Raw genomic sequence first — 26,784 nt, forward strand, 5'->3', positions numbered from 1 at the left:
GAGTATATACCCAGCAATGGAATAGCTGGGTCATATGGCAAATCTATGTTTAGCTTCCTGAGGAACCTCCACACTGTCTTCCAGAGTGGCTGTACCAATCTACATTCCCACCAACAATGAATAAGTGTGCCTCTTTCTCCACATCCTCTCCAGCACTTGTCATTTTCTGTTTTTTGGATAATGGCCATTCTGGTAGGTGTGAGATGATATCTCATTGTGGTTTTGATTTGCATTTCCTTAATAGCCAGTGAAGTTGAGCATTTTTTCATATGCTTTTGAGCCATTTGTATTTCCTCTTCAGAAAAATGTCTGTTCGTGTCTTTTGCCCATTTTTTAATTGGATTGTTTGTCTTTCTGGTATTGAGATGCAGGATTCCTTTATATATTCGGGATATTAAACCCTTATCTGATATGTGGTTTCCAAATATCATCTCCCATTGTGTAGGTTGCCTTTTTACTTTTCTGACAGAGTCCTTTGATGTACAAAAGTGTTTAACTTTGAAGAGATCCCATTTGTCTATTTGTTCTTTGGTTGCTCGTGCCTTGGGTGTGAGGTCTAAGAAACTACCTCCTTTCACAAGATCTTTAAGATATTGCCCTACATTTTCTTCTAAGAGTTTTATGGTCTTGGTGCTAATGTTTAGGTCTTTGATCCACTTTGAATTAATTTTGGTATAAGGTGTGAGATGGACATCCTCTTTCATTCTTTTGGAAATGGATATCCAGTTCTCCAAACACCATTTATTGAACAGGCTGCTGTTTCCCAGTTGCTTCGGCTTCACTGCCTTATCAAAGATCAGTTGTCCATAGATGTGAGGGTCTACTTCTGAACACTCAATTCGATTCCATTGATCAGTAGATCTGTCCTTATGCCAGTACCATGCTGCTTTGAGCACTGTAGCTTTGTAATATGCTTCAAAGTCAGGTAGTGTGAGACCTCCCACTTCACTCCTCTTTCTCAAGACATTTTTGGCTATTTGGGGCACCTTACCCTTCCAAATAAATTTAGTTATTGGTTTTTCTATTTTTGTAAAGTAAGTTGTTGGGATTTGAATTGGTATTGCATTGAATCTGTAAATCAGTTTAGGTAAAATTGCCATCTTAACTATATTTAGTCTTCCAATCCATGAACATGGTATGTTCTTCCATTTTTTCAGGTCTTGTTCAATTTCTTTTAGCAGTTTCTTATAGTTTTCTATGTAAAGGTCTTTTGTGTCCTTGGTTAAGTTTATTCCTAAATACTTGATTCTTTTGGTTGCTATTGTAAATGGGATTTTTTTCTTGATTTCTTCCTCTTGTTGCACATTACTTGTGTATAGGAACACTACAGATTTTTGTGTGTTGATCTTGTAGCCTGCTACTTTGCTGTATTCATTGACTAGTTCTAGTAGCTTTGCTGTAGATTTTTCTGGATTTCCTAATTGATAGTGTCTTTGATGTTTTTTTCCTTGTTGTATTTTTAATTTCTTCAATGGTTGCATTGTTTTTGAAAAGTCTGTCACTCTTGCTTCAGTATTTCTTCTGTTTCTTTCTCTCCCTCTTGTCCTTCCAAGTCTCCAGTTTAAACCTGTTAGAAAATTTGATGTTAACTCATTATTTTTATCACATTTTTGTATTTTAGTTAGTTGATTTCTGTTGAGCTGTCTTTTGGTTTATATCCGTTGATTTGAGGGAGTAATTTGGGGAGGAGGTTGTTGCTTTTATTGCCATTCTTTAAACTATAAATTACATAACAGTGTGTGTTACCCAATAACAGATCTATTTTTATGGAAAGTTGACTTACTTGGCACCCTAGTTATTTTGTGCACTTCATGACATACTCTTATTTTGGTATCCATTTTTATGTGATCATTTGCAGAGTGAGTAATAGAAAGACAAAGAAAAAACCAGTAGCCACTAGGAACTTACCCACAGAGGCTTCTGAATAAGGGGTGGGGTGGGGGGAGCACTCAGGAAATGCTTTCTTGTTCTGTAGTGTGTCATAAATCTTTGAAATCCTGAGATGGTCATGGATATTTTATCATTTTAATTCATGCTCCTAAAGCAATGGGTTTTTTTTTGCAATGGGCTCTCAGCTGCTCAGAATCCATGTTTCAAAAGAAGTGAACATTTGGAATGGTGGGTACACTCAGGAATGGTGCTTACAGATTCCCACTCAACAAAATAAATCTTGTCCTCTCAAAGGCAGTAGACTCTCCATGTCCTCCCAGCCTGCTCAGCACCCTCATGAATAGCCATTGTTCAGGGACCTGGCTTTTAAAAGGTAGAATTGCCTGGATTTTTTTGGTGTAGATACCCATAGTCATAGGGTATCCCTTAATCTTTTAATTCTGCCACTGATATATAGTTCTTCTTTGAAACCACTGAAGAAAAAAAAAGGCATTCCCTTTGCTGTATTGAGGAATGATAAATTGAGATTGGAGCAAAAGACTGGGAAGAACTCTGAAAGGTTTTTCTGGCTCTGTCATGAACACTTTTGAAAGTTAAGAAACCGAAAAGAGTAACGCAATGCTTAGTAATAACTATAATTCAGTTCTCAGAATTATTTTGGTAAATTCAGGAAAAGAATAATATTGATAAAAATTATTTTTGGTTGTATTCCAAATAAAGAGCAAGACACAAAGCACAACTTTTTTTTTTTTTAATTTTTGAACATTTTTATTACCCCACACACACAAATAATAATAATAAAAATTAAAGTGAAAAAGAACAATTAAATTAAAAAAGAACACTGGGTGCCTTTTTTTTTTGGCCCCCATTTTTCTACCCATCCATCCATACACTGGACAAAGGGGAGTGTGGTCCATATGACTTTCCCAATCACATTGTCACCCCTCTTAAGCTACATTTTAATACAATCGTCTTCAACATTCATGGGTTCTGGGTTGTAGTTTGATAGTTTCAGGTATTTACTGCTAGCTATTCTGATTCATTAGAACCTAAAAAGGGTTGTCTATATTGTGCATAATAGTGCCCACCAGAGTGACCTCTCAGCTCCTTTTTGAATCTCTCTGCCACTGAAGCTTATTTCATTTCCTTTCACATACCCCTTTTGGTCAAGAAGATGTTCTCCATCCCACGATGCTGGGTCTAGATTCTTCCCTGGGAGTCATATTCCACATTGCCAGGGAGATTTACTCCCCTGGGTGTCAGATCCCACGAAGGGAGGAGGGCAGTGATTTCACCTGCTAAGTTGGCTTAGCTAGAGAGAGAGGACCACATCTGAGCAACAAAGAGGCATTCAGGAGGAGAGTCTTAGGCACAGTTATGGGCAGGCCTAGCCTCTCCTTTGCAGCAACAGTCTTCCCAAGGACAATTCCTGTGGTAGAGGGCTCAGCCCATCAGACCACCAGTCCCCTATATTTGTGAGCACATCAGCAACCATTGAGGTGGGGAGACCCAACACCCCTGCATTCTCCACCAGCTCCTCAGGGGGCCTCTGCATATTTTTTTCACTGTTTTTTTTTTTTTTAAATTAACTCTTTTTAAAAAATTAACTATTAACTATATCAAAAAATTTTTAATAGAAACATACAATAAAAAAAAGATTTCAAGCAAACCATAACAAGGGAGTAAGAAAAAGACAACTAACCTAAAATAACTACTTTACTTCCAACATGTTCCTACTCTACCCCAAGAAAATAACCTAATATAGCAACATTTCTGTGAACTTGTTCCTACCATACCCACCAGAAATTAACAAACCATAGTCATTCCTGGGCATTCCGAGAACGTTAAATTTACCCATGATAGTTTATCTGTTCTTACTGGGTTATCATTACCCCTTCATTAATTGCTCTCTATTGCTAGTTCCCCTACATTCTACATTATAAACCATTTATTTTACATTTTTCAATGTTCACGTTAGTGGTAGCATATAATATTTCTCTTTTTGTGCCTGGCTTATTTCACTCAGCATTATGTCTTCAAAGTTCATACATGTTGTCATATGTTTCACAACATTCCTTCTTACAGCTGTGTAGTATTCCATCGTGTGTTTATACCACATTTATCCACTCATCTGTTGAAGGACATTTGGGTTGTTTCCATCTCTTGGCAATTGTGAAAATGCTGCTATGAACATTGGCCTGCAGATACCTGTTCGTGTCACTGCTTTCATATCTTCCGGGTATATACAGAGAAGTGCAATTGCTGGATCGAAAGGTAACTCTATATCTAGTTTTCTGAGGAACTGTTAGACTGTCTTCCAGAGTGGCTGGACCCTTATACAGTCCCACCAACAATGAATAAGAGTTCCAGTTTTTCCACATCCTCTCCAGCTTTTGTAGTTTCCTGTTTGTTTAATGGCAGCCATTCTAATTGGTGTGAGATGGTATCTCGTTGTGGTCTTATTTTGCATCTCTAATAGCTAGTGAAGCTGAACATTTTTTCATGTGTTTCTTGGCCATTTGTATTTCCTCTTCAGAGAACTGTCTTTTCATATCTTTTACCCATTTTATAATTGGACTGTCTGTACTCTTGTCATTGAGTTGTAGGATTTCTTTATATATGCAAGATATCAGTCTTTTGTCAGACACATGGTTTCCAAAAATTTTTTCCCATTGAGTTGGCTGCATCTTCACCTTTTTGACAAATTCCTTTCAGGTACAGAAACTTCTAAGCTTGAGGAGTTCCCATTTATCTGTTTTTTCTTTTGTTGCTTGTGCTTTGGATGTAAGGTGTAGGAAGTGGCCGCCTAATACAAGATCTTGAAGATGTTTCCCTACATTATCTTCTAGGAGTTTTATGGAACTGTCTTTTATATTGAGGTCTTTGATTCACTTTGAGTTAGTTTTTGTGTAGGGTGTGAGGTACGGGTCCTTTTTCATTCATTTGGCTATGGATACCCAAATCTCCCAGCCTTATTTGTTGAAAAGATTGTTATCTCTCAGTTCAGTGGCTTTGGGGGCCTTATCAAAGATCAGTCAGCTGTAGATGTGAGGGTCTATCTCCGAATTCTTAATTTGATTCCATTGATCAGTATGTCTATTTTTATGGCAGTAGCATGCTGTTTTGACAACTGTGGCTTTATAATAAGCTTCAGAGTCAGGGAGTGTAAGTCCTCCCACTTCGTTTTTCTTTTTTAGAGTGTCTTTAGCAATTCAAGGCATCTTCCCTTTCCAAATAAATTTGATAATTAGTTTTTCCAAGTCTGCAAAGTAGGTTGTTGGAATTTTGATTGGGATTGCATTGAATCTGTAGATGAGTTTGGGTAGAATTGACATCTTAATGACATTTAGCCTTCCTATCCATGAACAGGGAATATTTTTCCATCTTTTAAGGTCCCCTTCTTTTAGTAAAGTTATGTAGTTTTCTTTGTATAGGTCATTTACATCTTTGGTTAAGTTTATTCCTAGGTACTTAATTTTTTTAGTTGGTACTGAAAATGGTATCTTTTTCTTGAGTGTCTCTTCAGTTAGTTCATTTCTAGCATATAGAAACATTACTGACTTATGTGCATTAATCTTGTATCCCACTACTTTGCTAAATTTATTAGCTCTAGTAGCTGGAGCATTGATTTCTCAGGGTTTTCAAGATATAAGAGCATATCACCTGCAAACAATGACAGTTTTACTTCTTCCTTTCCAACTTGGATGCCTTGTATTTCTTTGTCTTGCCGGATTGCCCTGGCTAGCACTTCTAGCACGATGTTGAATAACATTGGTGACATCAAGCATCCTTGTCTCATTCCTGATCTTAGAGGGAAGGCTTTCAATCTCTCACCATTGGGTACTATGCTGGCTGTGGGTTTTTCATATATGCTCTTTATCATATTGAGGAAGTTTCCTTCAATTCCTACCTTTTGAAGTGTTTTTATCCAAAAAGGATGTTGGATTTTGTTGAATGCTATTTCAGCATCTATTGAGCTGCTCATTTGATTTTTCTCTTTTGATTTGTTAATGTGTTGTAATACATTGATTGATTTTCTTATGTTGAACCATCCTTGCATGCCTGGAATGAACCCCACTTGGTCATGGTGTATGATTTTTTTAACATGTCTTTGGATTCGATTTGCAGGTATTTTGTTGAGAATTTTTGCATCTATATTCATTAAGGAGATTGGCCTGTAGTTTTCATTTTTTGTAGCATCTTTGCCTGGTTTTGGTATTAGATTGATGTTAGCCTCATAAAATGTGTTAGGTCATATTCCGTTTTCTTTGATGTTTTGAAAGAGTTTAAGTAAGATTGGTGTCAGTTCTTTTTGGAAAGTTTGTAGAATTCCCCTGTGAAGCCATCTGGCCCTGGGCATATTTTTGGGAAGTTTTGTGATGACTGATTGGACCTCTTCACTTGTGATTGGTTGGTTAAGGTCTTCTATTTCTTCCGTGGTCAGTCTAGGTTATTCATATGTTTCCAGGAAATTGTCCATTTCCTCTACATTATCCAGTTTGTTGGCATACAGTTGTTCATAGTAGCCTCATAATTTTTTTAAATTTCTTCAGGATCTTCAGTAATGTCACCCTTTTCATTCATTATTTTATTTATATGGGTCTTTTCTCTTTCTGATTTTGTCAGTCTAGCTAGGAGTTTGTCAATCTTGTTGATCATCCCAAGCAACCAACTTTTGGTGTTATTTATTCTCTATTGTTTTCTTGTTCTCTATGTCATTTATTTCTGCTTTAATCCTTGTTATTTCTTTTCTTCTACTTGGTTTAGGATTGGTTTGCTGTTCATTTTCTAGCTTCTTCAGTTGTTCCATTAGTTCTTTGATTTTAGCTCTTTCTTTTTGATGTATGCATTTAGTGCTATAAATTTCCCTCTCAGTACCACCTTTGCTGTATCTGATAGGTTTTGATATTTTGTGTTCTCATTTCCATTCATCTCTATATCTTTAGCAATTTCTCTTGGTATTTATTCTTTACCCCACTGATTGTTTAGGAGTGTGTTGTTTAACCTCCAGGTATTTGTGAATTTTCTAAGTCTCTGGTCGTTATTGACTTCTAGTTGTATTCAATTGTGGTCAGAGAATGTGCTTTGAATAATTTCATTTTTTTTTAATTTATTGAGGCTTGTTTTATGTCCCAGCATATGGTCTGTTCTGGAGAAAGTTCTGTGAGCACTAGAGAAGAATGTGTATCCTGGTGATTTGGGATGTAATGTTTTATATATGTCTCTTAAATCCAATTCATTTATCAGATTATTTAGGTTTTCAGTTTCCTTTTTGGTCTTCTGTCTGGTTGATCTATCTATCGGAGAGAGTAATGTGTTGAAATCTCCCACAGTTATTTTGGAAACATCAGTTGCTTCCTTTAGTTTTTCCAGTCTTTGGCTCATGTATTTTGTGGCCCCTTGATTTTAGTTGAATTGCTCCTTTTATTTGTATGTACTGGCCTTCTTTTTCTCTCATAACATCCTTGCATTTAAAGTCTATTTTATCAGAGATTGATATTGTTACTCCTGCTTTCTTTTGGCTGTAGCTTGCATGAATTATTTTTTTCCATCCTTTCATTTTCAATTTCTTTGTGTCCCTGTGTCTGAGATAAGTCTCTTGTATGCAACATATTGATGGTTCATATTTTTTGATCCACTCTGCCAATCTATATCTTTTAAGTGGGGAGTTCAATCCATTTACATTCAGTGTTGTGACTGTGAAGACATTTCTTGAATCAGCCATACTATCCTTTGGTTTATGTTTGTCAGATATATTTTTTCACCTTAACATCCTTTAACATGTCTGTCCTGGTTTGCTAATGCTGCCAGAATGCAAAACACCAGAAATGGATTGGCTTGTATAAAAGCGGTTTATCTGGCTACACAGTTACAGTCTTAAGCCCATAAAGTGTCCAAGGTAACACATCAGCAATCAGGTACCTTCACTGGAGGATGGCCAATGGTGTCCGGAAAACCTCTGTTAGCTGGGAAGGCATGAGGCTGGCGTCTACTCCAAAGTTCTTGTTTCAAAATGGCTTTCTCCCAGGACGTTCCTGTCTAGGCTGCAATTCCTCAAAAATGTCACTCTTAGTTGCACTTGGGGTATTTGTCCTCTCTTAGCTTCTCCAGAGCAAGAGTCTGCTTTCAATGGCCGTCTTCAAACTGTCTCTCATCTGCAGCTCCTGTGCTTTCTTCAAAGTGTCCCTCTTGGCTGTAGCTCCTCTTCAAAATATCACTCACAGCTGCACTGAGTTCCTTCTACCCGTCAGCTCATTTATATGGCTCCACTGATCAAGGCCCACTCTGAATGGGTGGGGCCACGCCCCCATGGAAATATTTCATCAGTTATCACCTACAGTTGGGTGGGGTGCATTTCCATGCAAATCTAATCAGCACCAAAACGTCTGCCCCACAAGACTGCATCAAAGAATATGGGTTTTTCTGGGGGACATAATACATTCAACCAGCACAATATCCATACCAAATCTCCATACTATTGAATCTTTCGCCATCTCTCTCTCCTTTCTTTGTTTCTCTGTCGGAAGGGCTCTCTTTAGTATCTCAAGTAGTGCAGGTCTCTTGTTAACAAATTCTCTCAGCATTTGTTTGTCTGTGAAAATGTTAGGCTCTCCCTCAAATTTGAAAGAGAGCTTTTCTGTATAAAGAATTCTTGGTTAGCAATTTTTCTCTCTCAGTTTTAAATATGTCATGCCACTGACTTCTCGCCTTCATGGTGGCCATTGAGTAGTCACTACTTAGTCTTATGCTGTTTTCTTTGTAAGTGATGAATTGCTTTTCTCTTGGTGCTTCCAGAACTTGCTCCTTCTCTTCAGTATTTGACAATGTGATCAGAATATGTCTTGGATTGGGTTTATTTGGATTTGTTTTATTTGCAGTTTGCTGGGCATTTATGATTTGTGTATTTATGTTGTTTAGAAGGTTTGGTAAGTTTTCCCCAGCAATTTCTTTGAATACTCTTCCTGACTTTTACCCTTCTCTTCTCCTTCTGGAACACCAATGAGTCTTATATTTGCACGTTTTATGGTATCTATCATATCCCTGGGGTCCATTTTGGTTTTTTATTTTTCCCCCATTCTTTCTTTTGTTATTTCATTTTCCATTCTGTCATCCTCGAGGTTGCTGATTTGTTATTCAGCTTCCTCTAGTCTTGTACTGTGAGTATCCAGAATCTTTTTGATTTGGTCAACAGTTTCTTTTATTTCCATAAGATCATCTATTTTTTATTTACTGTTGCAATTTCTTCTTTATGCTCTTCTAGGGTTTTCTTCATGTCCTTTATATCCTGTGCCATGCTCTCATTGTTTGGCTTTAGTTCTTTGATTAATTGCCTCAAGTACTGCATCTCCTCTGATCTTTGATTTGGGTGTTTGGGTTTGGGTTATCCATATCGTCTGGTTTTTTCCTATGCTTTAAAATTTTCTGTTGTTTTTGGCCTCTTGGCATTTGCTTAACTTGATAGGGTTCTTTTAGGATATGTAGGCTGATTGAAACACTTATCTCTAATTTGTCAGATCTACAGCTTGGTGGAGTATATTTTCTCTAACTAAACAGCAGGTGGCATCTGTGAGCCACCTATTCCCCTCAAGCCAGTTCTCCCCAACTTTGTCTTTGTGGTGAGTAGGGGTCTGAGTCTTGTGGGGGTCCAATTGGTGCACCAAGTTTACGTGTGTAGTTGGTGCTGCCCACCCTGAATGTGGGGCATGTGTCTGAGCAGTTAGGGAGGGAGGGCGGCTTTAATAATCAAATCTCCCAGGTGTTCCTGGAGATTTAAGGCAGTTGCAATAGTGCAATCCTTCAGTTCAGTCTTGCCAAAGTTTGTCTCTGCCGCTGACCCCGAAGTCCTTGGTATTGGCGTATGGTCCTTTGGACTTGCGAGTGGGTCCCTCTTCCAAGCCGTGCCCTCCCAGGGCCTCTGCTGAGGGAAGACCGTGCTACATTACAGGTGAGCGCCGTCCCCCAAGGGAGGTTCTGGGCTGCAGGGCTGTGTAGGGACATTCCCCGCCTCCTGAAAGGATGGCTGAATGGGGTGTGTTAATTTTCTCCTTTTCACACAGCTCTACCTTCTCAGCTCTGGGACAATTAGCTGGGGATGCATGAAAGGCTGTTGTCCACGCCTGATATTGTGGCGTGTACCCCTGTTGCTGGAAACACTTCCCCTCACACTGGGCTGTTTGGGGCTGCTCAGGGCTGTGGCCCTGGCATCCAGCAGGAGCGGTCCCAGTCCACTAGGAAGATGGCTGTAAGGAAATGCCCCCCTGCCCTTTCTTTGTAAGTGATGGTGTTCAGAGAATTTTCTCAGCCACTAGACTTATTGCTTTGTCTCTCAGAGCTCTCTTAGCTCTGCTCTTGCCTGGGTCCAAATTGCAAGTCTTTGAGGCTTTCTTTAATGGGCTTCTTAGAGTAATTGTTTTAGAAAAAGAGAAAAAGATTAAAAAAATAAATAAATAAAAAGAAAAGAAAAAGAAGGGCCCTCCTTGCAGATCCAATGGGCTATTGAAATGCTGAGAGACAAGGAGTTTAGGGCCATTAAGGAACAATCAAGAAAGCAGAGAAAAGGGGCTCTTCAGACCAGGGTCCTTGCCCTCTGGATTTGCATATGGGTCTCATTCTGTTTGAGCCCTACCCTTGTCTGTTTTATGTTCGCCAGAACTCCAAAAAGTCTCTATTTTTATTTTGGGGCTTTTTTTTTTGCTGTTTTTCCTAGCCGTATCTCCTCTCCAGATTCTCCGGTGTCTGGTCTCAGTCTGTCTGTTTTTGGAGTTTTTGATCAGCAGTCTGAGTTTTCAGTAGAGCTGCAACTGTAGTTCTCCCTCCTGGTTGCCAGCACTGACGGCCCCTCCTCCCATGGGACTGAGCCTGGCAGGGAGGGGCACTGGTCCCCTGGCCGCAAAAACTTACAGATTTCGCTGATCTCAGCTGTTCCACGTGTTCGTGAGTGTCATGTGAAGTATGCCCTAAGTCAGATTGTTCTGCGGTGTCCAGTCCATGCAGTTCCTGGCTTTCTACCTGCTGCCCTGGAGGGGTAACTAAAACCTACATCTCACCACTCTGCCATCTTGCCCCACCCCCAAAGCACAACTTTTTAATAAAAAATAAAGAACAAAAATATAAAGCATTTCCCTCTCTGTTCCTTCTGCCTGTTTCCTTCTCCATACCCTTCTCTTCTCTCTCTCTACTTTCTCTTTTTGCTTCTGCTTGCTTCTTCTTCTCTTTTCTTCTTTTTTCCTTTCATATTCCATAAAGGATTTAAAGCAACTTTCAGTAACAAAGAAACAAACGTGAACTACATTTTTTGTCCCTTTAAAAGTAGGTGTGGTAATTCGTCAAAAACAAAAATACAGTGAAACCAGGAGTGAATTTACTATTTGAAAGTGCATGCTGCAGTAACTGTTTTTCTGGAGGGTGACCACAAATTTGGCTTTGAGATTTCTAGCAGCCAGTATGAAGAAAGCAGCACAGTTATGATTGTGGTTCTCAATGTTTTCAGGGTGGGATTTCTCAACCTTGGCATTGTTGACATTTGGGGCTAGATAATTCATATTATGGAGGATTGTCCTATGCATTGTAGGAGGTTCAGTAGCATCCCTGGTTTCTACCCATTAGGAGAATAACACACCCTCTCCTAGTTGTGACAACCAAAAATGTCTTTGGACATTGTCAGATGTCTCCTCCCTGGGTGGGGGTGGGGGGGCTGCAACTCACCCCCATTGAAACCACTGCTCTAGAATAACGGCGAACCATTACAACACTCAGGAAAAGCCCGTCTTGTAAAACTTTCAACTTTTTATTTTAAAAAAATATATGAACAGTTATAGTAAGCTAGAAGTTCAATACCTTTAAAGAGGAAACATTCAAGTCAGTCTTATCCATTTGGCTAACTGATTTAATTAGGAAAATCTTTAGATACTACAAATATGATTAGAATCTTTTTTTGAAAAATTGTTTTTATTATTTTCCTTTTTTAGAATTTGATTTAAGTAGCATAAAAATCATTTTGGGTTAAGAGCTCATGTTTTTTCTGTGTTCCCATCACAACTCCACTAATTACTAGCTAAATAACCTCTGAATCTTATGTATAAAACTGCTTAAAAATAGCATCCATGTGAATGTTATAAGAATTATGAGTTACATAGGCGAAGATCTTTGTACAATGCCAGATCCTAATAAGTATTCAATATTTGTTAGAATGATAGCTATTATTATTACTGTCATTGTTACTTTTAAATAACAAGGAACAGGGCTTTCATGGGTAGCAGAATATGTAGTAAAATTGAAAACCTGAAAAGTCTTTATTAATTTTCTAGAAGTTTCTCTTTATATTATCTGAATTGCATTCTTGAGTGAATGACATCCTGTTTCTACTACTTATGTTCCTATAGTAATATCTGATTTTACAGTTCTCATTTTCTTTCACTACCAATAAGAAAGATGGTTTTCTTCTTTCCACTGTGGATAGTATTATCATGTGGCTAAGTTTTTTATAAATAATTTTTTATAAATAGATGTGTAACTAGTGCTTTTTTTGGCCCTTACTCTCTGTCAATGCTCCATAGAGAGAGCAACCTTCCTAATTATTTTAGGAGGCTCCAGATGATGTCTAATATGAATAATTACCATATGCTTCTGGCTTACAGTATTCCCCCACCCCATCTCCTGTTCTCTTTTTTCTTTTTTTTCTATTAGTTTGTCCTGCTGGACACTGCTGTTCTCAGGTCTTCATGTTGCCAGTTGCTCTGAATTACTTGAGGTCTATAAAGAAGAGGAGAATGCATCTCACTCCCTCTTTTACAGCTGTAATTTTTCAAATTGATACCAAAATGTTACTCCTTCATTCCCAGTGTTTTGCAGAGATTTAAATGTAATGTCTATTTCAGGTTTTATTAACAGCCTTCCCTAGCTCTCTACCCATTTCTATCCTACCAAACAGACACGAGTGCCTGGGAGCATGGGCCAAAGGAGCTCAGTCATACACACTGTGCTGCCTTCACAATTGTGCCTCCCTCATCTAATGATTAAATCTTCCTTATGGGACAAGCTTGTATGACTGTCTGCCTTAAAGCATGTTTCCATTCTGCCACTCCAAGTTTGCTCATCTTCTCACACTGAATTTTTTTGTGGACTACCCCCCCCCCCCCACCGCCACCACCACCCTCACCAATATGGCCAAACATTTCTGATCCTCAGTTTGGGGCACGTGTTCAGTCTCGACCCTACTACATATTCATAAAATGTGCTGAACCTTTGGGACAATATTTCAAGGTTGATCAGTTTTAATTATGGCAATAAAACAAGGACTTTGTGGACAGGTAGCTGGTAGCTCAAAAGACTAGTAGTGCTGTTACATTGTATATTTTTTGTTACATTGCCAGAGATATTTGAAAGTTGCATACATACTATTTTTTAGAATAGTACATAAGCAAAGACTTTGTAAAATTTCGGGATGAATTCTAAGGGATTAGTAAATTGGATATTGCCACATTAATTCCAAAATACAATTATACCTGATTGCCACATATGCAGCATACCATTGGGACTTCTTCCCAGGATCCTGGCTATATTTTTTCATGTTGACCCAGTAGAGTAAATTTCTGATCTTAAAACTAGGGCACGGAATTACCCATCCTTACTCAAACGTGTGATGAATATGTAATTTCTTTTTTTCTTCCAATTGCATTAATCTTTTTTCCACAACTGATAATCTGTCTCTTCTAGTTTGAACAGAAGCTTTTCCACTTTAAAATTCTGTCATTTCAAAGATCATCTTATTATTGGACTCAGTCTCTTTAGGTAATTGTCCAGCCTCTCAGAATCCTCCCTCAAGCCATCCCTCTCTAAGGTGGCATTGGGGTATCTGAGGGAGTAGGGGGCAGGGGAGGTGGAGTGGAGGTGCCCTCCTGATACTTAGTTTCTGTGGCAACCTCTCCAGTCCTCCTGGCTATTCCTGATTTCTCAACATTTGAAGCTGAGGTTGGCAGCTGATTAACTCCTGATTTCTGCTTTCACCGTGAGTTAGAGCTTGGCTGGGCTCCCAGGCTCAAGCAGCCTCACTTGGCTCTCATTGGTGCTGGAGGACACCCTGAGCCTCTGCTGTGGACTCCGTTTGGCCCCAACCATACTTAATCCATTTCATAGGCTTGCCCCATAGCACACCACTGGGGGATTGTGGGAAACTGAGGTTTCCATTCACACCACACAGGAACTAAGAGCAACTTAAGAATGCTTCAGTCTGACCTGCCATTCACCTCTTACCACTACTCCACAGACTATTATGCAGTGCCCACAGGTGTGTGTGGATTTGGACTACAAAAGTCCCTTGTGTGAATTGGAGCAAAGACCTCTTACCAGTTTCTTAACTTACCTAACACTTTTTTCCTCTATTTGGGCATTTGTCACATATCACTGTCTCCTTCCCCTGCTTTTGCACATCTTTGGTCTGCCTTTCTTCTCCAATTTCTCAGGACAAGAAAGTGTGGCTGTGCTGGTTTGAATGTATTATGTCCTCCAGAAAAAGCCATATTCTTTGATGCAATCTTGTGGGGCAGACATATTAGTGGGGATTAAGTTGGAACATTTGGATTAGGTTGTTTGCATGGAAATGTGCCCCACCCAACTGTAGGTGATAACTCTGATGAGATATTTCCATGGAGGCGTGGCCCCACCCATTCAGGGTGGGCCTTGATCAGTGGAGCCATATAAATGAGCTGACTGGCAGAGGGAACTCAGTGCAGCTGTGAGTGACATTTTGAAGAGGAGCTACAGCCAAGAGGGACACTTTGAAGAATGCACAGAAGCTGAGAGAGTAGCTGCAGATGAGAGACAATTTGAAGATGGCAGTTGAAAGCAGACTCTTGCTCTGGAGAAGCTAAGAGAGGGCAAATACCCCAAGAGCAGCTAAGAGTGACATTTTTGAGGAACTGCAGCCTAGAGAGAAATGTCCTGGGAGAAAGCCATTTTGAAGCCAGAACTTTGGAGCATACGCCAGCCACTTGCCTTCCTAGCTAACAGAAATTTTCCAGACACCATTGACCATCCTCCAGTGAAGGTACCCAATTGCTGATATGTTACCTTGGACACTTTATGGCCTTAAGACTGTAACTGTGTAACACCCCCTTTCATAAAAGCCAATCCATCTGTGGTGTTTTGCATTCCGACAGCATTAGCGAACTAGAACAGTGGCTTTTGATTTTTTCTTCCTGTACATCATATCCTGTCTGTTGCCTGTATCAGCAAGCCCCATACCTGGCTATCACAGATGGAAAGAGTCTCTTCTTTGGACTGTCATTCGGAGAAGCAGTGATAGCTTTCCCTGATGCCATCACTAACATGGGACTATGATCTGAGTCCCCCGGGCTTGACTTTATATGTAAAAGTAATTTGGGAAAAAAATCTTCTCTCATTGCAAAATCTGGATTGTTATACCTATGGATACAAAATCCTATTTTAGATGTCAACAGCTTAAATTTTATATTTCTTCTATGACAACTCTAATCTCCCTTTTGGTTCATTAAATACTGCCCCTAACACATGTACACAGCTGGCAAAGGGAAGAATTAGACAAACCAAGGAGAACTTCATGTGCATGGAAAGAAAAATGACAAAAGCACGTCAATATATTTCTTTCAAAATAGAATAGATCTGGTTTTAAGAATTTGCCATACATGCTTCACAACTTTTTTAGTGTTTTAGTAACCAGCCAGTGTGGTTGGCAGGACTGCTTCCTTCTCCACTGCCATTTATTTCCCCTTTTCCTGGCCCCATCTCTTCCTTCTTACATTATTTCCCGTATCTAATGCTAACTCTCTGCCATTTCCTAATATATGGTCCCTCAACTTCCAAATGCTAGAGCACCTGTCTTCATACAATTCTTAATCCTTCCAATTTCTGCTTCCACCATTATTGCACTGTGACCTCAGCCCTTTAATCTCACTTACCCATCTCTATTTAAGTCAGATGCTTTTTTGCTATTTAGCCTTCCCTTCTAGCCCCATGGTATTCTATTCCATGAGAGAAACTATGATTAATTGATGGTTCTAATCATCCTCTCTTAGCCAGAGTTTCCTTCTATTGTCAAGAAATTCTTTAGCAGTTGAAATCAGAGCCTTGATAGGAAGGTGACACTCCTGATGCTATTACAAAAATAGGGGAAGGGTTTTTGTAAAAGTTCTTCAATCAGTAAGAGGGAAATAGAGGAAAAGAAATCCTTCCATTAAGAAATGGCAGGAAGTGGATATGAGGAGAGGGGTTCTTCTTCAGGGATTATAGCAGAGTCCACAGGCCATGTAACCTGTTTTATCTAAGTTGAAGCTTATTAGACTACAAGACAAATAAATATGAGTAGCTTTCGGTATCTAATTTGACCCTGAAACAGCATTTGTAAAACAATATCTTAGGGAAATATGCTTGGTAATTGACTTACACACAAGCTTGTGGGATATAACTGTTCATAATTCAGAATTAAATATAATTCCCAATTTAGTAAGTTTGTATCCACAAAATATGGCCTTTATCGTTATAAACACAGTACACATATTATGGACTTTTGCAGGGCACCTGTAGCTCTGCAATGGTGTGACAACTGGTTGAAAGCTAGAGGGCAAATGCTTAGGTCCCAGTATCCATTTGACTGATTCCTTCACTTTTTAGCTGATTGTGTTGACTATGACACAGGCTGAATGTTCTTAGAAAGCAAGGGTTACTTCAGTAGTGTGGTAGAAAGACATTTGCTGCCAAGGTCAGAAGGCCTATATGACAGTCCTCAGACAAGCTGAGCAACCTCTCTAAGCCCCCATGTCCTCATTTATTAAGCACTCAGGACTTCTGCTATGTGCCAGGCATTACAAAATGGGTGTAACAGTAGCCAAAATAGAAGTAGCTAACCTTTGGTTATCACTCGTTGAATCCTCACCAAAATCATATGCAGCTGGTATAGGAAGGCACAGAGAACTTAAACAAATTGCCAAAGGTAACCCAGGTTTTTGTGGAAGAGCCACAATTTCACCTCCAGAAGTTTGAATCCAGAACCTTCTCTCTTTACCACTATACTGTTGTTGAAAGGATCTTAATTTTCTGTTTATTTATTGTTCTTTGTTTACTTACTGTTTTTGGATTTAAGTTGGCAAGGATCTCATGAGAAAAGGCACATGAAAGTGCTTAGTTAACTCTTTAGTATATTATGAATATGTGTTATTGCTGTTTGTTGTGTTTGTTCCTTGTTAGTTTAGGCCCCTTGCAATTCATTATCTTTTTTTTAATCTTTATTTTGCATGGGATTTTCTCCCATTGGCCCATTTGGAAAGTCTTGATATTTGCACAGTGATGAACTTGTTTTCAAATTTCCTAATGCTCTGTGTAACTTATGTGTCCTAAAATTTAGAATTCTACCATCTGATACCATTATTTTTATATTATGAAATATTTTGCATATAAAAATATGTAACCTAAATGATCAATGTAAATCACCTTTTCGTTTTTCGTGTTCTTATTATGAAATTTCTCTTATTGCATGCATACATGAAAAAGAGTAAACAGCATTTTATAGAAGGAGATTTTCAAGAATATTGGTGCATGCTTTATTTTGATAATAACCTTCTCTAATACAGAAGGAAGTATATGTTTTACTGACCTATCCAGTTTTATTCATACTGGTATTAAACTGAGACTAGCTGCCAACCTACACTAAATATTAGCAGTTTTAACTTTCCATTCTGAAAATCAAATTGGTCCTTGGAATTTAATGTTGTTAGTGCTTTAAGAGAAGACCGCGCACTCCTTCCATTTAGTTGGAGAGCCTGTACTGTGGTTGCTATTTCCTACTCACTGACTGCTACTGCTACCTGCTTAATAATTGTCTTTGGCTCTCTGTAAACCTGCAGCCAGAAAGGTATTTGAATTTTCCCCTGGAACACTTGAAAATCCAATTTTTATGTATAGCTAAGTGCTCTTAGCTTTTACTCTATCTACTACTGGGGCCTGGTTTCTAGCAGGTCTGCAACTAAGCCAGATCTGGCCTATGTAATGCTGTTTGTAATGAGAAATCTAAACAGGGAATGGCAGTGAGGCATGTCAGGAATGTATTTCCATTGGAGAAGTCAGTGTGGAGAAAAAGTGTAAGCAAAGACATGTCCAGAAGGCCTTTCAGCTGGCCAAGACGGAAGACTAATGTTATTGTACATAGGCTGTTACTCTGCCAGCCCTCCCTCACAGATTTGCTTTCTCTCTCCCTTCCCTTTCCCCTTTCCTCCTCCCTCCCCCTTCACCTCTTCCTCTCCTTCTCTTTCTCCCTTTCTCTTTCTTCGGGCTCTGCTGACTGTTTGCTCAGGTGGACAGTGACACCATTTGGAATGAGCTGCACTCGTCCGGTGCTGCACGCATGGCTGTTGGCTGTGTCATCGAGCTGGCTTCCAAAGTGGCCTCAGGAGAGCTGAAGGTGAGGTCTGGGTTGCATTAAGTGTGGGAAATCCAGAAAAGAAGCTGAAACAGAGATGTTGTTGTTTGGGAATTGTGGGGAGTGCAGTGTGGTAATAAAAGGAAAGGGGTGGAGGGGAGAGGTTAGGGAGATAGCCACTGAGGTGTGATACTGACTCTTCTGTACAGGATGGTAGCTGATCCTGCTTCTTCTCCTTGGAAAACTGTGTGGTCAGGGTACTCTGGTGTGTTTTTAAAAGCACAGAGACGCTGAGTAAAGCTATGGCTCAGGTTAAAATTACCCTTAGTATATATGTATCTGTCATGCCGTCCTGGGATTCTCTTTTGAAGCAATGTAAAAAATATGATTACTGAGTAGTGTGTATAAGCTTAGAATACCACCCAGAGAGAGGAGGGTTGGGGGAGAAAGGTAAATACCAGAAGGGAAAGATTGGAAGGAAGAAGGAAATTGTTGATTACGAAGGTAATGATCCAGAGTATGTTTTTCCATGAAAGAACTTCAAGAATGAACTATGCTTTATTGTTCTTTTCTTTTTATAGTCTCTTCTTTTCTCCATCATATGAAAAGAACAATGTACAAACCTCAGCATTTCCCAGTCTAAACAATTTATTAAAGTCAGAGACCTGACAGACATTGACATTTTATTTGGTATTTTAACGGTGCTATTTAAAGGTATGCCATATGCGACTTGAATGCAGTTACCCTAATAAACTTTGTTGGTGCTAACACAGCTTTTTAATGCCCTGGTTCACACACTTCAAAACACAATCTGAGCGGTGATTGATTTGGAATTTCTAGCAATTGTGGGACTTAAAGGAAATATATTATGACCAACAATATATGCACTGTGATTTTTGCTAATCTAAAATAAAATCTAATTGGGTTTTTTTTTTCTTTATGTCTAATGAATTTTTATTCAACTACCCTGACTGTTCTACTTGTGATTAAGTATGCAGGTAGGAATGTCCACTCTACAATGCATTTGTCTGCCCAAGAAACCTTTGCTCTAACTCTTTAAGAAGTCAGAGTCTACAGATGTTTCACTTTTGATAAAGTGGGCAGTATTTAAAAAATAGATGTGATAAACATTGGGACTGGCGGTTTGATGTGCTGAGCCCTCGAGCATGGGACTTGCCCTTATGAAGCTCATTACTGCAGAGGAGAGTCTAAACTTGCATGTAATAGTGCCTAAGAGTCTCCCCCTGAGTACCTCTTTGTTGCTCAGATGTGGCCCTCTCTCTCTCTAACTGAGCCATCTCGACAGGTGAACTCGCTGCCCTCCCTTCTACGTGGGACTTGACTCCCAGGGGTGTAAATCTCCCTGGCAATGCAGAATATGACTCCTGGGGATGAATGTGGACCCGGCATTGTGGGACTGAGAGTATCTTCTTGACCAAAAGGGGGATGCAAAATGAGACGAAATAGTTTCAGTGGCTGAGAGATTTCAAATGGAGTCGAGAGGTCACTCTGGTGGACATTCTTATGCACTATATAGATAACACCTCTTAGGTTTTAATGTATTGGAATAGCTAGAAGTAAATACCTGAAACTACCAAACTCCAACCCAGCAGTCTGGACTCCTGAAGACAATTATCTAATAATGTAGATTACAACGGGTGACAGTGTGATTGTGAAGACCTTGTGGATCACACCCCCTTTATCTAGTGTATGGATGAGTAGAAAAATGGGGATAAAAACTAAAGGACAAATGGGGTGGGATGGGGGGATGATTTGGGTGTTCTTTTTTCACTTTTATTTTTTATTCTTGTTCTGGTTCTTTCTGATGTAAGGAAAATGTTCAGAGATAGATTGTGGTGATGAACGCATAACTATGTTATCATACTGTGGACAATTGATTGTATACCATGGATGATTGTATGGTGTGTGAATGTATTTCAATAAAACTGAATTTAATTTAAAAAAAAAATAGATGTGATATATATATGTATATATAGTCTTACATATTTATACATATTCATTGTTTATCTTGGGATTTATAGGGCCTTTGATGTGGTTTTTACTATTCACTCTATCCTTGGTAGTAAGCAATTGATACTAAAGTGGAAAAGAATCAGCCTTAAATTGAGATTTTGGCTGTCTCCCAGTAGTGCTTTAGGAAAACCTCTTTCTGTTTCCATGATGTCACTTGTAATACTGGAAGAAATTATCATTTTAAAGGGAGAATTTTTGAGGGTCTTATTTTCAAAAGTATTCAAGCAAAATACAACAACCAGGCCATGATATCATAATTTAAAAAATCTTCTTCTGGCATAGCCCCACTTGATAACAATGAAAAGCATTATGTTAGCATCACAATTTCTAATTGTTTGAAATCTGTAGAAGTTGAATCAGTAATTCAGAAACCTCAAATAGAATACTTACATAGTAATTGATCTCATCAAAATAATCATCGTTAGCTTTAATGTGTGTGAATTGCCAAATATATGCATGAAGAGACTTCCAAAAAAAAAAAACCAACCTAATTCCATTTTTTAGGAGGTAACCATTTTAAATAGCCAATTTCAAAAGAAAAATAATAATCAACAACATGAGGTATGGACATGCTGACTACCAGCTGAACTAACATTGGTTATTTATGTTAAGAACAAGAATTCATACAAATACTTCCCCCTTCTCCTTGCCAGTTGAAGAATCAGCAGGTATGGTTTAAAAAGACAAGAAAACATAAGAGGAAAAGATCTGACCTAAGAATCAAGAAACCTGTGTCCTGCTTCAGCCATTTAAATACGGTATCATTTGCAGCAAATCACTTAACTTCTCTGGGCTTCAGTTTCCTGTTCCGCAGAATCATCAAGGCAGAATCAGTGTTGTTGAACATTGTCCTTGGCTTTGACATTCTGAGCTATTGCACAAAAGAAAAATGAATCTGATTCTCAACCGTATACACTATGTCATCTCAAATAGTAGATATTCCAAAACTAATTTAAACTTACTTTGGCAAATATTCCAGATTTTTCATCTGGTTTACCTTTCTGTTTGTTAAGCCAAAAGGAAAGTCCAAGACAGAAAGCACCATACAGATGCAACAGTGCTAACAGGTTAAGAGATTGAAGCACTTGGTGGCTAATAATTTGGACAGACCTCCATGGATGCCACGTAGCAGGGCTAGCTGTCACAGGTGATTCAGAGCCACATTTCAAGACCCTTGACCGACCAAAAATAGTGTCACTCTATCCCGTTGTCCCAGACTCCACATGATGAGGTTGGTGCATGTGCTAGCCAAGGTCATTGTTACTTATGACCTGTGGATTCACCTCATCTAGATCTCCATGAAGAAAATGGGGATGCTAATTATAGGACATTGGTAAATAATTCTCTGATAAAATATGTAGAAAGAGAAAACTTTACTATTTCATTTGTTTGTTTTCTGTATCTACACTCAGTTCTCGCATGATATAATCCATTCTCCCAGTTAATTAATTTTTTAATAGTGAAATAATTTTTTGCATATTATGATGTTGCCATTTATAAGACTGCATGATGGCAGAGAGGAATTAAGAGCTAAATTTCAAATAGGGTAGAACTGGATGGAGCACTAAACTGAGAGATGGGAGATGCTGGAGGGAGGACACTCAATTCATAGAGGGTGGGGACCTAGAAGGTTAGAAATGTGAGCAAAAAAAAAAGGAAACTGCCATAAACAAAATTTGAAAACCGGGAACCTTTGCTTGACACTGAACTTGACCATGACCAACCCCCTATCTCTTGACAGGCTCTGGCCTTGACTCACCTGGCATTACTTAAATGAGATGGAGAAATTAGGAGAATGAACCTGGCACGGGGGGTGGGTGTCATGTTGATGCTTAGTGTACAGCAAACTACAGCAATCCATCATTGTATTTTTGACAAGAATGGACATACTCAGTAGAGTTCACTGGAAATTATGGAAATTTTAAAGCTACCCAGGTTTTTAACAAGATATAAAAAAAATGCCCATGTCAGTAGATATAACGTGAATATACATATGCCTAAATTGGCTGTTTCTCAGATTCTAATACAAAAGAGCACAAATACTCTGAAAATGCTATATAGTTTTGTGTATTGGAAACCATAGATGGAAGAGTAATGATCACAAAGTGGTTTTATTTCTGTTGAGGACATTTTACAAAATATGTTAAGAATATAAGAGTATCTCTAAAAAGTTGGCTTTTTCTTCAACTTACACATTTTAAAATGATTCCATACTTATCGAATTTACTATAAAAATTTACTTTGATGCTATTTTGATAATGCTACAATGTCTTTATAAAAAAAAAGATGCTGTTAGCTGTCTGTATTTTTTTTTTTAAAAAAAGCCCTCAGTATTTGGATGATGAATGGGTTACTGTGTTTAAGTTGGATATTATGATGTCATGTTGCTAATAATACTTGCTATTCATTGAACACCTCCTATCAACTGGGCAGTTTGCATATAACTTGCCATTATTCCCACAATAGCCCCTTGAAGCAGTACCACCAATAAGATGGTGACTCACAGACGTCAGGCATCTTCTTAAGATCCTACACACATATTAATAAATGTCAAAGCCTATAAAAATCATAATTCTATGTTCTCTTTTAATCACTCTATTAAGACTTGCTTGTAGAGAAAGCACAAGTTATATATATATGAAGGATAGAATCCATCTACTTCAAATTATCTATACCCTCTTTTTTATTATAAAACATTTGATGCATGCAAAAAGACTAGAAATTATATCATGATTTCCAAAGCATAAAATAAAATAATTCCCATGAACCCTCTGTCCATCATAAGAAGTAGAACTTTGTTCACTTTTCCCTGTTCTTATCTCATTCCAATATTTCTGGCCCAAGGGTAACTGTGTTGGTTTGAATCTATTGTTTCCGCAAAAGCCATGTTCTTTCAATCCAGTCTTGTGGATGCAGACATTATGGGTGGGATCTTTTGATTAGGTTGTTTCCATGGAGATGTGACCCACCCAACTGTGGGTGAGACCTTTTGATTAGATTATTTCCATGGAAGCATGGCCCCACCTACTCAGGGTGGGTCTTGATTAGTTTACTGGAGTCCTTAAGAGAGCTCACAGAAACAGAAACTCAGTGAAGCTGAGAACGATGCTTGGAGATGCAGACAGAAAGATGTTTGGAGATGGTAAGCTAAGAGATGAAGCCCAGAGTTTGCACTGGAGAAGCTAAGAGAGGCCCCCAGATGCTTAGAGAGAAACTCCCTGGGAGAACAAGCAAGGATGCACAGGACCTGAGAAGGAGATGCTAAGAGAGACAGAAGCCCAGAGACATTTTGGAGAAAGCCATTTTGAAACCAGAACCCGGGAGCAAAGGACCAGCCAACGCCAGCCCCACATGCCTGACAGAGGTGTTCCAGATGCAATCAGTATTTCTTCAGTGAAGGTATCCTCTTGTTGATACCTTAGTTTGGATACTTTCATGGCTTTAGAACTGTAATTTTGTAATGTAATAAATCCCCTTTGTAGAAGCCAATCCATTTCTTGTGTGTTGTATAATGGCAGCTTTAGCAAACCAGAACAATAACCTTTAATCTATTGTATTTTTCTTAACATTTCTTTTCCTTTCTTTAATAGTTTTAAACATATGTTTTTGATCTTTATAAAAATGGAATCTTATTGAATATATTCTTCTGCAGCTTTCTTTTTCTCCCTTAAAATTATGTTATGTGGATTTATCCATATAGATATAGATGACATAGATATAAATATAGCTGTGATTCATTCATTTTCATTGCTGTAAAGTATTGCTTTGTATGCTATAATCTGTTTATTCATTCTTCTATCAGACATTTTTGTTGTCACTAGTTTTTTTCTGTTTTGAACAATGCTGTTGTGAACACTCTTGAACACGCTTGCTATAACATTATGGCATGACTGTGAATAAAATGACAGGCTCATAGCTATGCACATCTTAATTTTCAGCGGGTAATGAAAGGTAGATATCTAAAGTCATTGTGCTATTGTGACATCAGCAAAAATGGCAGAGTGGGGACTTTCAAAAATTATTTCCTCCAAAAAAGCAATGATGGAATTAGCAAAAATTATCAGAATCAACTTTTTCAGAACCCTGAAAATTAGCCAAAGACTTGCAACTGGAGCATTTTCTCAAGAAAAGCAGTGTAATCTTGGTAAGAACAGCAAGGTTTCTTGTTTTAACTAGCCCTGTTACCATGCCCCCTCTCAAAGTTCTGTAGTAGCCTTGAAATATATCAGCCTGCATTCTTAGTGAGAAACCAGTAACTTGATAGCCTTCAGAAGGAGTGGAACAGGGATGGATCTCCTTCACAGTGTCATTTCCAGAGAATTGTCATTATTTGGCTTGCCTGAAACTTTCCTGCAAAATCCCACTTTGCAATGCTAGTTTTATTTATCCTAAGTTGGAGTTCACCTGGCGTGAAAAGCCCCCACACCCTCAGGCTCTACTGGGAGCATTTGATGAAAACAATTACAGGCAATTGATATTAACTTCATGGCTGCCTGGGGCAGTGGCTAACAGTATGGCAAACAATAAGCTACTGAAATGCCTCAAAAGAAATATGGGCAATGAGATGTCCATGGAGGCTTTGAAAAAGTCAGGCATATTCCTGGGAATCTAGAAATCCACATGCATAGTAGGACTGTGCATATATGTAGGACAGCATGCATGCTCAGGAAATAATTGAGAAGACCCTAAACTCTCATCTCAGACTGATATTGACACTCTCCTCAAACAGCAAGTGGAGGCCACAATGAAGTGCCAGCTGCCTGGCTGAATATTGACAGTGTACACAAACACACATACACAGAGACCTTCAACAAAGTCTGGAAGAATTGTTGGTTCTAGGTATTTAATGAAATCTCTGTCTAATCATTACACAAGCATTAAGTTAACCAAGCAAAATCCTCAGTACCCACAGGCAACAAAGAATACGAGATTTCAGAATTAGTTCAGAAAAGTCAGTAAACAAACAAAAAAACAACAATAAACAGCAACAACAACAAAGCCTTGGGAGGAGTGGGGATCTGATTTCCAGAGTTGCCATATTATAATATTTAAAATGTCCTGTTTTCAACAAAATTATGAGATACACAAAGAAACAAGAAATTATGGCCCGTGCACAGGGAAACAAGCAGTCAACAGAAACTGTGCCTGAAGAAGCACAGATGTTGGGCTTACTAGACAAAGACTTTCAGTCAGATATTGTAAATACGTTCAGAGAAATATAGGAAATCATGTCTAAAGTACTTAAGGAGAATATGGTGCCTCAACAAAAAGAGAATATCAATAAAAAACAAACTATAAAAAAGGACAAATTAGAAATTTTGGAGTTGAAAAGTACAATAGCTAAAATGAAAAATTGACTAGAGTAACTCAATAGCATACATGAATAGGCAGCAGAGCCAGCTGACTTGAAGACAAGTCAATTTAGATTATCCATTCTGAGGAACATAAAGAAAAGGGGATAAGTAAATACTCACATAGCGTAGGAGACCTGAGGGACCATTATAGTGTGCCAGTATATGCATAATTAGAGTCCACAAGATGAGAGAGAAATGAGCAGAAAGACTATTTGAAGAAATAATAGCTGAAATTTCTGAAATTTGATGAAAAACATTAATCTACATATTAAGAAACTCAACAAACTCAACATAGGATAAACTCAAAGAGATTCACACCTAGACATATAATAATGTTGAAAGCCAAAGACTAAGAAAGGATCTTGAAGCAGCAAGAGAGAAGGGACTCCATCTACAATAAGATTAACAGATGATTTCTCATCAGAAACGATGGTAGCAAGACACTGGATGACATATTCAAAGTACAGTAAGAAAAATGGTGCCACTCAAGAGTTCTATATCTAATAAAACTTACCTTCACAACTTAAGGAGAAATTAAGTATCTCAATATAAACAAAAATGAGGGAATTTATTACTAGCAAAACTGCCCTGCAAAATATCAACAGGGGTCCTTCAGGCTGAAATGAAGGACACTATACAATAACTCGAATCCACACAGAGAAATAAGGACCACCAGTAAGAGTAACTACATAGGTGAGTAAAAATAATAGTTTAAATATATTTTTGCTTATAACTCTTTTTCTTCTCTCTGATTTAAAAAACTACTGCATAATGCAATAATTATAAATCTGTGTGATGGCACAAAGTGTGTAAAGAGGAAATTTGTGTGACAGTAACACCACAAAGGAGGGCTTTGGGAATGGAGTTATATAAGAGCAAAGTAAAATTTCTGTAGACTATTGAAGTTAAATTGGTGTTAATCTGAACCAGATTTTTAAATGTTAAAATGCTAATTTTAATCCCCAGGGCAAACACTTAGAAAATAACTCTAAAAATATTAAAAGAAATGGCAAGCAAATTAAAATGATACACTGGAGAATATTTAACTCAAAAGAAGGCAATAATGGGGGATTAGAGGAACAAAAAAAGGTATAAGACATAGAGAAAACAAGTACCAGA

At 38.3% G+C, this 26,784-nt stretch overlaps 1 protein-coding gene across 14 annotated transcripts in view; it reads left to right on the forward strand.

Annotated features, from left to right (window-relative positions):
• Window positions 1–26,784, forward strand: part of HDAC9 (histone deacetylase 9) — a 996,855-nt gene that overhangs the window by 737,070 nt on the left and 233,001 nt on the right. For all 14 annotated transcript variants that reach the window (XM_037836859.1, XM_037836851.1, XM_037836858.1 and 11 more), the window contains one exon: window positions 18,212–18,319. In XM_037836859.1, the coding sequence (XP_037692787.1) occupies window positions 18,212–18,319 (108 nt within the window). The remainder of the gene's footprint in view (window positions 1–18,211; window positions 18,320–26,784) is intronic.

Source organism: Choloepus didactylus, chromosome 5, assembly GCF_015220235.1.
Source record: "Choloepus didactylus isolate mChoDid1 chromosome 5, mChoDid1.pri, whole genome shotgun sequence".
NCBI classification, from domain to species: Eukaryota; Metazoa; Chordata; class Mammalia; order Pilosa; family Megalonychidae; genus Choloepus; species Choloepus didactylus.